The 12,552-nt window shown below is 38.6% G+C and overlaps 1 protein-coding gene across 1 annotated transcript in view; it reads left to right on the plus strand.

Annotated features, from left to right (window-relative positions):
* LOC143294206 (meiotic recombination protein REC8 homolog) overlaps positions 1 to 9,366 on the plus strand; it is a 16,075-nt gene extending 6,709 nt beyond the window's left edge. Inside the window, exons 5-9 of the mRNA XM_076605636.1 lie at positions 3,575 to 3,649; positions 5,667 to 5,788; positions 7,284 to 7,362; positions 8,592 to 8,697; positions 9,232 to 9,366. Of these exons, the coding sequence (XP_076461751.1) occupies positions 3,575 to 3,649; positions 5,667 to 5,788; positions 7,284 to 7,362; positions 8,592 to 8,697; positions 9,232 to 9,366 (517 nt within the window). The remainder of the gene's footprint in view (positions 1 to 3,574; positions 3,650 to 5,666; positions 5,789 to 7,283; positions 7,363 to 8,591; positions 8,698 to 9,231) is intronic.
* Positions 9,367 to 12,552: the final 3,186 nt, after the last annotated feature.

Consider the following 12,552-nt stretch of genomic DNA (forward strand, 5'->3'; position numbering starts at 1 on the left):
CACAAAAATGGCATTGTTTCTCCAGAAAATCTTAAGTTTCATCGGTAAGTTTTATAATATTTTTGAAAACAAATGTCTTTAGCACTTTCATGCACAATATTGAGCTGAAATTCTTTGAATCAGGATTTTGATCGATGTTAGTAACTGAGCAGCTTGGATCTATTTCATCAGTGTTTTCGTAACGTGACACCGTGTTCGGAACACGATTTATTTTTTTCTGAGTAAAACACACAAAAACTATTGATACAGAATGAAAAATGGACATGTTAAAACAGAGCCCATGAATTCCAATTACTAATATTTGATTGATTTTTGCTTTAGTAAGCAAAATATTACCTGGGTCTAAAACCGGAAGTGCTCGGGACAGCATTAGCGTCGTCTGCTACAGACTCGGTGAGTGTTAAATAAGTGAGTAAAAAAATTGTAATGTGGTTTCTTTTTCCATAAGATGAGCATTTCATTCAACATCACACAAAAGTCTGATAGTCTGATATTCTAGTTGCTTTCTGCTTCGATAGCTGTGAAACTTTATATTAATATATACAGACAGATATTTACTGTGCTCTCACATTCCAAAAAGAACAAGAACACCAATTCATATTAACCCCCCCCCACCCCCTCTCCTCTGCAAACTTCACTTTAATAATTTGCTGAAAGTTGTATAATCATTCCCCTCACTTGTCTCTGAGTATCATCCACCAATGGTAAGTAGAGGGGAGGGGGTTGTCAATGGTTGTGGCAAACTTGGCACTGAGCCAAATCACTGACCACTTGCTCCGTGTAGGTGTGTGTGTGTGTGTGTGAGAGAGAGAGAGAGAGAGAGAGAGAGAGCAAGTTTGCATTTGCACATGTATGCTTGTGAGTATGTGTATGTATGTCTGAGTATGAAAAAAGTGTAGTGTGAAGAGATATATGATTAATTTGAACAGTGCAGTCAACATCCTGTTTCTTAAAAAAATTAACACCAATTTTTAACAACCTAAAATTAGTAAAAAGAAAATCAGTACAATAATACCCATAGCCTAAGCTGCACATCAGGTTCAGTCAAACTATACAACACTATCTGGGATCCAGCAATTAAGAGTATAATGTGTGTGTGTGTGTGTTCATGTAACCCATGATATGCTATGCATCTTGACTGCATGAAACAGGAAACAAAGAGATAATTCATGAAATGATAAAATGCAAAATACCATGCACATATTGTGAATGAAATATTCACTTTGATATATATATATATATATATCTAAGACATGCATTCTCACATACACACACAAATAAAGGTGAGTACACAAAATATATATATCAAAGAATAAGATACTAAGTTTGATGTGCATATTAACAATAAAATATTCAATATTTAGTAATCATATATACCTAAGACATTCAGTAATACATTCATCTCAATCATGAAATGTAGTACCCTGAAGTGGAAATATTTGAGTAAATAATCGCATGCAACAAAGACACATAAGTTGAACAGTACATGTAGATGGCAAAGCTCTTGTCAGCAGCTGGAAAGGACAGACCCCCAAAACTTCAGCCTCAGTTGCCAAAGCATAAGTTATTGCTGCAATTTGAGTTATTGTGTGAAAGGAAAATGCAGCCAAATAGTTCAGTGCAGTGAATTTTGTGTTGCTGTTGAATGCATACTTACCTGTCAGTATGCCATTTTATAATTCTGTTATCACAGTGTTTTCCTCCCACTCAAAACACACAGAAATTGGCAAAATCCTAAACATATATTAAACTGAGAGCTCTGTTTTTGGTTGTATGTTTTAAATTTAATATAACTTTTGTTCTTTCTTATGAGCTGATCTGTGTATCTAACATGTTGCAGAAAGGGCTGCTCATGGTAGGGCATGCAAGACCTATTCATTGATCCAAAAAGGCCAGTATGAACAGCTCAGGTAGCGAGCAGTATGTTATTGCTGATGCCAGGAAACCTGTGAGTGCCAAAAAAGATATTTTTTGGTGTGCATTTTCTCTCTTGTGAATCAAATACCATTTTGTGAAGAAATAAAGATGCATCATCCACCTTTTATTTCTTATTTATTGTGGTTCTTCTACAATGAAATGCATGACTGGGTTCATGGATGGAAGAAAAAGCTAGAGAGCTGAAAGAAAACAGATTAATATATCTGTCATTTTTGCTAGCAACTTAAGTAATATTTGCTCCCTCTTGGGAACCTTTGTTGTGGAATGCCCCATCAACCTACCCATTCTGTACAATGCTCTCAAGTTGCATTTGTTTAAAAATTTGCGGTTAGTTTGCAGAAGCTGATCAGCCAAGACCACTGGTAACTTACTGTGGCTGTAACTTCAATATTTTTTCCCAAAAAAAAAATTTGAAGAAGTCTCATCCACAACGTGCACCCTTATTTATGAGGAAATCGGGTATCATTCCTTTTCTGCCAACTTTAGATGAAAGTTTTAAGATTGATTTTAATTTATTTTGAAAGCTGACATTTCACTTAATACACACACAAAATTTCCTGGTCCTACTTGTGACAGTTACTGAAATATTCATCTTTGCAGCATGCTACCCCAATAAACAGTCTTTTTTCCGCTGGTCAAATTGAAGATTTTTCAAAGTTTGAGACTCTGATACTTAAAATTCAGTAAATTATCCTGCCTGAAAAAAATTCAGTGCACGTTTTGTGATGTATTCTGCAAGATATTTTATTATGAAATGCAACTGTCTATTCTTTTCAGTGCTGTAGACCTTCAAAGTTGCTATTCTGTGCAGATTGACATGTCTTGATTTTCAATTTCCCCCTACTTTGACAGGCATATTTTCCAATTTCTTTGCTGCTGAAGTGTTATTTTTTTCTTGTGCAATATGCTATTATCATATGGTTTTTAGAAGTATATGAGTTTTCATAACAGTATCATCATGGACAGTACAGTATGACTGTGAAAATGTGAAAATATTAAGTACTAACAGCAACGTCACATCTTTAAAATGGAATATCTTCAGAACCAATCAAGATATTCACTTACCTTTTTTTTCTTTTTCTTATATTGTCTTGTTGTTTGCCAAAAATCACATTTCAGTCATTGTAATGAATATTTAAATTTTCACTGCCGCCACCTACTAATTATATGCATGTTCATTACACCCAACTGGGATATGATGTTGATCACCTTGTTTGTTGTTTTTTGTGCGCTGTGCAGAAAAAAGTGTGGATAAGCCACAACGTAGGAACACGTATTCCATCCAATGTTTGCATAGATCCTGACAAAACCATGTTTGCGATATTCATGTTGACGCACAAGCACACGAGCAGGAGCGCACACATGCACGCGTTCATTCTGCACACACACACACACACACACACACACACACACACACACACGTGTGTGTGCGCGTGTGCGTGCATTATATATATATATATATATAGAGAGAGAGAGACAGAGAGAGATGCGGTAATAATATTTTTCCACTATTTTAGACTTGTTTTTGTTTACAGTACTGTCGTTAGTATTACCAATATGCATTACTCATATTATTACTCTAGTAGATTGTTTTATTGCTAGTTGTGCTGATATTGCTATTGCATAACTCGTGTAGGATGGAAGCCGTGCAGGCCAGTCCATACCGGATATGCAATCGGCAAGTTCTTCAGGTCAACGTCATACGCACCTGGTGAGTCGCGTCAGTATTTTGACATTCAGTTGCTCTCTCTGCAACCCCCTCCGTCCCTTCCTCCCCCCTCTCTCTATCTCACTCATGCACACACACACACACACACACACACACACACACATTACACATTGTAGCTTGCCGAAGAGTCCAGTTTGACCAGAACTTCTTCACCGTCCCGAGTATGATATTCATATCAAAGTAAATCACAGACTGATAATCTGCTCATTGGTCTCATGATTTTGACAGATATAAGTGTTCCCTACCCTCCACGTTTATCCGCCCAACTCATGTCACTTTTGAATTAAAAGGGGAACAAAATAATGTGATACGTCCCCTTAGAGTGTAAGGAGTTCAGGGCCGAAACACTTGACTGAGGGGGTCTTCTTCTCTGAAGACTTTATACAGTCAAGCTCTCCCCAGAGTTTCTTATCACCGGGCATGTGTAATCGTTTCAGGAGGAAACAACATTGTTTACAGAAACAATAGTAACGATGAAATTTAATGTTTACAAACATCGTTGAGTAACAGTGTATATATATATATATATATATATATATATATATATATATATATATATATATATACTTGCGGGCAGGCATTTAAGACACCATGGGTGTGGATTTTTCACCACAGGATCAACACGTATCCCAAAAATCCCGCGCGCTAAAGGCAGCACAATATATCGGCATCATTCCAGATTTTGTCTGCAGCGACGATTCACCAAGTCAGCATGGGATGATTGGGATTCAGTTCTGGTCATGCACTTTTATATGATTGTTACTTTATCTACTTTCTCTTTGCGTCTGACATCTCTCTCTCTCTCTCTCTCTCTCTCTCTCTCTCTCTCGCTCTCTCACTCACTCAGTGACTCTCTCTCATCATCATCATCTTGTTCTTCTTCTTTAAACTATTCTCCATAAACTTAACATTGATTTATTTAAATTGAAGCAAATGGAAGCAAAGAATTGAACACACTTAAAAAAGCATGTCAAATTCCAGCAATATCTTTATTCAGGTCTAAAATAAAGATATTTCTATTTGATATCTTCGCTAAGCCAGCTCACAATCCTTTGCAAACGCTTACTTATGCTCAGACTGCTTGCCGCCATGCCATGATGAATGAGAAGTTAAATCACTATGTGAACTAATGAATCAGCAACCAAATCACATTATGTGTGTACGTGCGTGTCTGTGTGAGTGCGCGCGCGTGCGCGCAACACACACCCACACACATACACACAAGCATGTTGTAATTGTTCTTTTTATACTGTGGAAATATTCCGGTAATTCTCATCCGTTTTTTCATTTTTTATTTTATTTTATTTTTTTCATGTATTGTTTCGTTGAATGGGCATTATTGTGAATATAGGCCTTTGTTGTGCATACTTCTTTACCTATCAAAGACTCAGTCGTCTTCTCTCTCACAGTATTTGTTCCCCCCACCACCATTTTTCATAATGGCTTTGATATTTGATATTTTGCAATTTAAAGTTGAGGTTGTATGTGCTGTGAGACTGATTTGATACGTATCTAAAAAACAAGCATTACTAATGATTTATTTTTGTTTGCCAATGGCTGGATGTAACAGTTTGTTGATACAGTTACCAATATTCAATCGTCTTTTTTTTCTTTCTTTCTTTTCTTTTTGTGCTCTATCGTTTCATCTTCCTCGTTGCTCCATCTGTCTGTCTCTGTCTCTGTCAATGGCTTTCGCTCGTAAACTTGGTTTCGGGAAGAGAGAGTGTTTACTCTTTGTATTTCTGTACATTGTCTCGTGTATTTGTTTCGAAACCAATGTCTGACAAGCGCCTTGGCTTTATGAATAGTTTAGGTATTTTCCTTTATTCATTTATTTATGTAGTAAGTTTGTTCAGCACATAGGACGTGTTGTCCGTGTAGCAGTGCGTGCGGGCGTGTGTGTTTGTGTTTGTACGTGTATGTAACACGGCCCCAATTGAAATAACCCCAAATTGTTTAATAAACTGAACCAGCTGATTCACTTTCTGTTTCAATCCAGTTCACGCATCCTAGAGGGTATCAATGCACGGAATGAAAACGACGGCTTTTCTCTGTACTTGTCGGCCCACCTTATGTATGGGGTTGTCAGTATCTGGAGAAAACAGATCAATATACTCCTGGGTAAGTAATCAGAGGTGTGTTTTTTGTTGTTGATTATAACCAATCGTATCTCTGAGAACTTAAGACAGGTTCCGACATTAACCAGCACACACACACATACACACGCCGCGCGCGCGCACGCACGTACACACATGCACACCCAGTGACATGCATATGATTTCACACATGCAAGTCGGCGTGGATTAGATAGTTGCAAGCAAAGGAAACGAAATCTGTGTCGTATTATGTTTGGTAGTGATACGTAAGATGCTTTCCTTTCTAATTTTCCATCAGAAAAGATCTTACTATGTTATGATACTACTTCTAATTATAGCTACTGGCAGTAATTACTCTTAATCACTTTCATATATTGAGTTGGAAAAAAAAAACAGTGAGAAGAGATGGTAGGTGGAGTATAAAGTTGAACTGGTTGGTAAATAGGGGAATATGGATTATGTGAAACTGAAAGAATTGTTTGATTTGTGGGCAAACCGAACCATCGCATAAAGATAATGAGAAGAAAGAAGACCGCTCACGCATTCTCGCAGTCATGTGCATAGTTCCAAATGGGATTGCGAGAAAACCGTTTCCGCCAAACACGAAAAACAATACAGTGACCTCCTGCATATTTTGTCAGTGAACATCACCACAAGTAATGATGATGATATGGATACCTATACAGCGCCTATCCTCCGTAAGAGACCAATCTCTGAGCGCTTTACAAACACGGAGTGATTTGCACAACAGGTTGTCTACCTGGGTAGAGGTGACCGAGAGCTGCCCTTTCGTGCTCATCCGTTTCCTGTGTTATTCAATCAAGTTTCAGTCATGCGCGCGCGCGCACACACACACACACACACACACACAAACCAACAACACCCCAAACAAACAACAAAAACAACAACACAAACACACACACACACACACACACACACACACAAAATGTATGTAACATCTTACGTGTGTGACGTTTTTTTGTTTTTTTATTTACCCCGCCATGCGGGCAGATATACTCCGTTTTGGGGGGTGTGCGTGCTCGATATGTTCTTGTTTCCATAACCCACCGTACGCGGACATGGATTACAGGATCTTTAACGTGCGTGTTTGATCCTCTGCGTGCGTATACACACGAAGGGAGTGCAGGCACAGGTAAGCCTGCACATGTGTTGATCTGGGAGATCGGAAAAATCGCCACCCGCTAGGTGCGACGGTGATCGAACTCAGGAAACTCTTCAAGATGATCCATCGCTCTAACCATTTGACCACCGCACAAGTAACCCCCGTTTTGCTCCAGATCACGTTCATTCCTTGCTTTGATCTGGCTGAAAAGAATCCCCAGAAGGAGCTGATGGTTGGTGTGATTTACCGTCACAGATTCTGCGGGGAGCTACTTTATTTCTATCATGCAACGTTGTTTATTTGTATGGATTACAGAATCTTTAACGTGCGTGTTTGATCCTCGACGTCAGTCATAAAGAATGTTTCACTGATTGATGCTAGTCTATTTGTATGGCAGCTGAAGCACAGGAGTTCAAGAACCGGATGAGATCGGACACAGCAGTGCTGGAAAGCATTGATCTCCACCACCAACCCAAGTAAGTATTATTCTTTTTTTTAAATAAAAAATGTACCAGATCTGAATGGAACTGATGAAATATCATTTCCATTCATATAAATTGCATTTACTATTCATACTAAGAAAACTAAGCAGTTCTAAATCGGATTGAAACTGCGGTAAAGTAGTCTTAACGTGCTGATGGCTTCTAGGTATTTCTTTTTTTCCAAATCGAGATAAAACTGCGGCAGAGTTGGCCTATTATTTCCATTATGATGGCCTTAGTTTTAGAGAGGCATCGAAGAGTGCCACTGAATTGTCCAGATCTGCAAGTCCCTTCTTACATATTCATAAATGATGGGTAAAGAGGTGATCCTTGTTGCAATCCCATGGAAAGTTCACGGGAGTAGACATCCTGTCTCGAAGCTGTAGGACATGAGATGAGAGTTCTTCCGTGATATACTACAACTGTCAATCTTGTTCATGTCAAACATACTTCAAACATTTCAGAAGCTCCACGAGTATTGCAAACTGGACTCAGGAGTAGTGTTTTTTCATTGTGACACTAGTTCTTTTTATACAGAAAACCAAACGGTTCCAAAGCTTATTTAACTCTCTCCATACGAACGGCGAAAGAGACGACGTTAACAGCGTTCCACCCCAATTACCATCATCAAAATATTGCAAGAGGAAGGCTCTTATACTGAAGAGGTGAATGTTGACAAAGAATACCACATTTCTTACGACGGAAGCTAAAGGTTGGGTCATTCAGACACCCACTGGACATTCGAGGGGTTTGTGTAGAGGAGAAGAGAGGACTGGCCGTACTGAGTGAGTTAAACAGCAATTAAACCAATTATCTTTCATTGCGATAGCCTCTAATTAACCTGATTCTGGAAACCCAAACTGTTCAAAATCTTGTTGAACTGCTTAAGTATTGTTTTTCTAATATTATAATTTTATTCAGACGAGAACTGTAACTGAAGCTTCTTTACAATCCATTATAGAACGAACACAAAGAGGCAGGTGTTGTGATGGTGTGGTTTAAATCCCATTTGAAGCAAAGGGGATTGAATCATCAGCATCAGCTTTATACCGATCTGGACCGATAATGAAAGAATCATCAGCCATTTCAGTATCCTTTCAAATAGATTTTGATAATTTCAAAGTCTTTTTTTTTCACGAAAACATATTTTGATTCCGGGTTGCAGATAAAATCAGTTTTAAACAATAACTTCATTTTAAACATGAATGGACGATTTGTCACAGGTTAGATCAAATCAATATTCCGGATGCCGTAACCAGAGCTGGAGACGAGGATCCCTTCTTCGGGTCGCTGAAACACTTTGACGAAACCTGGGATGCATTCCTTCGGGTAAAACAGCAGTATATTTACTTCCTTAGAATAATTACGCTATTGACACGTGTGTAAACAGTCTCGGTAATAACTTTTGCGCTTAACTAAAACCATGGCAATTTTGATGTGTCAAAGTAGGTATACAAGATCAACGGAACATGACAAGACAGAAGACCACTGACAATTCTAGCCATTTCTTTTCATTAGCAAAGACGGTCAGGGCAAAATCAGGAATCGTCAGTAAATATTTAGCACTTATTCGGAAAACAAATCCCCAGTTACTGTCATCATTACCCGTTTCGGTTATTTCATATAAAATTAATTATAAGCACATATTCAGTTACATCCCATTAAGATCAGGTCAGATTTCGTTTTTAATTCGTGTAGATTTAACCCTAGGAACAGCATAAAAGCGGATGCTTTCTGCCAGAAATGCAGCTATAATCTAGGTCTGACGAATGAAGGGAAGCAGTGAACATTAGAAAAATAAAATAGTTAAAACAGAATCTAACAGATACTGTTTATTGAAAATAATTATAATTTCACGTGCAGGCCAGAATATACCCGGAGATTCCATCGCCGGTGCTGCCTTTGTCCCCAGACAGACACCGGGAGACCGTGTCAGATTCCCCAACTTTTTTGGAACCAGGTAAGGCAGGGTCACAACACAGGGATTGCAAGAATTAGATTTGACTGTTTTCATTGTGATCATATGGTGGATGTGTGTGTGCATACTTTTGTGTTTGTACGTGTGAATAGAATAGAATCAATCTTAATGTCATGAAGCATTAAGTTTAGGTTTATAAGAAACAAGTATACCTACATAGGTAAATAGATAAGTAATGAATCAATTAACGTTATAGGTTGGAACAGCATTTATAAACACATCTTCCTAATCTTGTTTGTATATATACATCATCTGTTAACATCAACTGATTGGGAATGTTTCTTATGTTATTCGAATTTTGAATATATTTTATAAATTGTTCCCTCAAGGCTTTATATTTAACACAAGAAGATGGATTTCGTGTATGTGTGTGTGCGTGCGCGCGTGCATGCGTGTGTAATGTTGGACGAACTGTTTGTTTTCGGATTTATCGTGAACTTCCGGCTTTTGTTTGTGAAACAGATACAAGGTTTATATTTCTTCATTCCTGTTTAATTTAAGTTACGTTGCCTGAAAGTCGAATCGAATACGCCACCACCCCTCCCACCGATTCCATCCTCATTTTTCGTCTTGTTCGAGTGACTTTTTAGTGTGACAAGGGGGGGATATCTGAGCTACTATTCCAGACATTTTGATGACATGCGGAGTGCGGTCTTTGTAGTTTTGTGGTAAGTGTGTTAGCCTCTGTACACACTTGACTCATTGCGGATTGCAGATTATTTTACAGCCTCTTAACAAAGGATATATCTTTCCCGCTGTTTCATCGAATCGTGCCTGTTAAGCGTTTGTGGGACGGCAGATCAAGCACATCCACCCCGTTACAATATGCTGCTCTTTATGTTCCGTTGTGTAAAGGCGCGTTTTCTGTTTCCATAGAACTTCGCAGTCCACATACAGTGGCATCCAAGGCAGATATAACCATGAGGGAGCTACCCTTCTCAACAAGTCCTCTCATGGAAGTGCAGGTTAGTTGACTTTCAAGTGCTTTGTACCCGGTCGGTGTCTTTAGATCACATTTGGGATTTGAATATCATGCCTCTCGACCTGTATGCTTACATCGCATCAAGGGTAAACAAACATTAAAAACGTGTTTAAGTTGTAGATGAAACAATGAAGAGAAATAGTACGGACTGGTCTGTATAAGATTTTGTAAATTCACAAAGATATTGACTGCAGTATTTTAGTGCTCGAAATAGTTACACCTTCCGAATGAAAAGAACTCATATGCCTACCGCGTAAAGGAAAAAACAACAACAATATGAACAGTTTGAACTCATTCAGATAACGTTTTTTTAGATCAGTTCGTAAAAGAGAAGTAGCTTACTCATGATCCGTTCAGTCTCAGAACAAATTTTAAAAAAAGAGAGAGAGAAAAATCGACCGTATCATTGTGTATCCGTATGGTCAGTGTTGTCTAACAGTTTCGCCAACATTGTATCCGCAGGTGTACACTTTGATCATGAAACTTTGTAGCAAAACACACATTCCGAGGAACACTTTAAAGAATGTATATTGCAGTTATCTTGTTCAGAAATAAATATCGCGTATCTAAAACGAAAGGCTTGAATTGAATGAAGGAAATATTCTCAAAAATAAAACCATAACCACATACTGACATACGCAGATAACAGAACTTGACAAACTTGGAAACCATTTCTCGCTGAATGATGCCAGTAATTACAGTGAATGTTTTGAACATTAGTATGTCAATATTCATCACTTGCATTTGATATTACTATTCGTTTTTATAGTTTTAAAAAAGCAGACAAGCAAAAAATGTGTTGGATGCATTTCTGTTGGTGATGTAGAATTATGTTACGAGCCTGTCTGAGTGTGTATGTATGCGTGCCTGAAATTTGATTGAATGAACAGGAAACGAATGATAAGCGCCTAATGGCAGCCGTCAGTCGGTTCTACCCAAGTAGGCAGACTGTTGTACAAATGACCCCGAGTTTGCACAGTGCTTACAGCTTGGTCTCCGACCGAGGATAGGCGCAATATAAGTTTCCATATCAAATCAAATCAAAATATGCACAGGCTTGTGTTTCCGTATCAGAGTGAGACAAATTTATATACTGTCACACTATAGCCTCAAGGATTAAATAATTGAAAGAGTTTCGAGATACTGACCTGTTTGCCTACCGTGTTGTGTTTTCACAAGGTTCCGGGAGAGATGGACATTCCCGCCCCGGATGGTCAGGACGTAGAGATGATGGCGGAGAAACCAGAGGAAGAAGTTGTACTGACGCTACAGGATCTTCTGCCTCAGGCTCAAACCGCGTCCGTGACTATGCCGCCTCCTCACGAAGCACAGTAAGTTTAGCGTTCTGTTGCACATCGGGAAAGTACTGTTCAAGGTATTAAGAGTAGCAAAGAATCAGTACCAGCTGTAGTATAAAAGTGTAAAAGCATTATTCCTATCATATTCTCTCTTACTTATCCGGAAACATTTAGTTTACCTTCGACATCTTTGACTTTTTTTATTCAACAGTTCAAAATAAAACCATACTAAACCATACTTCTTTGCATTGAAATACTAATCAACAGTGCTGCGTGAATGCGTGAACACACAAAATAAGCATGAATGTGGCCGTCCCTGTGTCCCTTTTCTGTATTTTCCATTGTGTTCTGTTTTTTCCCTCTGAATCTTTCGGTTTTTTTGTTGTTGCTTTTTTCGGCCGGTGAAGAAAGCCACATGTAGAGCGTCACATGTTCATGTTCTTCAAACAAGCTTGGTGTGTTCTGGATAGACACCTGACTTTCCGAACATGTCTATAAGGCGACACATATAGTTGCCATTGACGTTGCATTTATTGTTTGGTAAGAATGTCTCCAGTACGAGGCGACAAAACCCCAGAGAAGGCTGTGACAGCAAAGGTGGAAGGAAGACCGAAAGGAGAAAAGAAACGTCGCAAGAGAAAGGAGAAAGACCTGGACCAAACCCAGCTCGAGGAACCGGAACCACCGCGTCCCAAGCGACCCAGCAGCGATGAGGCTGGTCATGTTTTACTTATGCAGCATTTTTCGTTTTGGAACAAGCATCAATATGTTTTGTATGCTTTGTTCTCAATATATTTCGACATCATTATTGTGCTTAATTTTATTTTTGCGAATGTTAATATTCATTATTATGTTTATTGTTACTCATGTATTTCTTCTTCTTCTGCGTTTGTGGGCTGCAACTCCCGCGTTCACTCGCATGTACA

Source organism: Babylonia areolata, chromosome 19 (assembly GCF_041734735.1).
Source record: "Babylonia areolata isolate BAREFJ2019XMU chromosome 19, ASM4173473v1, whole genome shotgun sequence".
NCBI classification, from domain to species: Eukaryota; Metazoa; Mollusca; class Gastropoda; order Neogastropoda; family Buccinidae; genus Babylonia; species Babylonia areolata.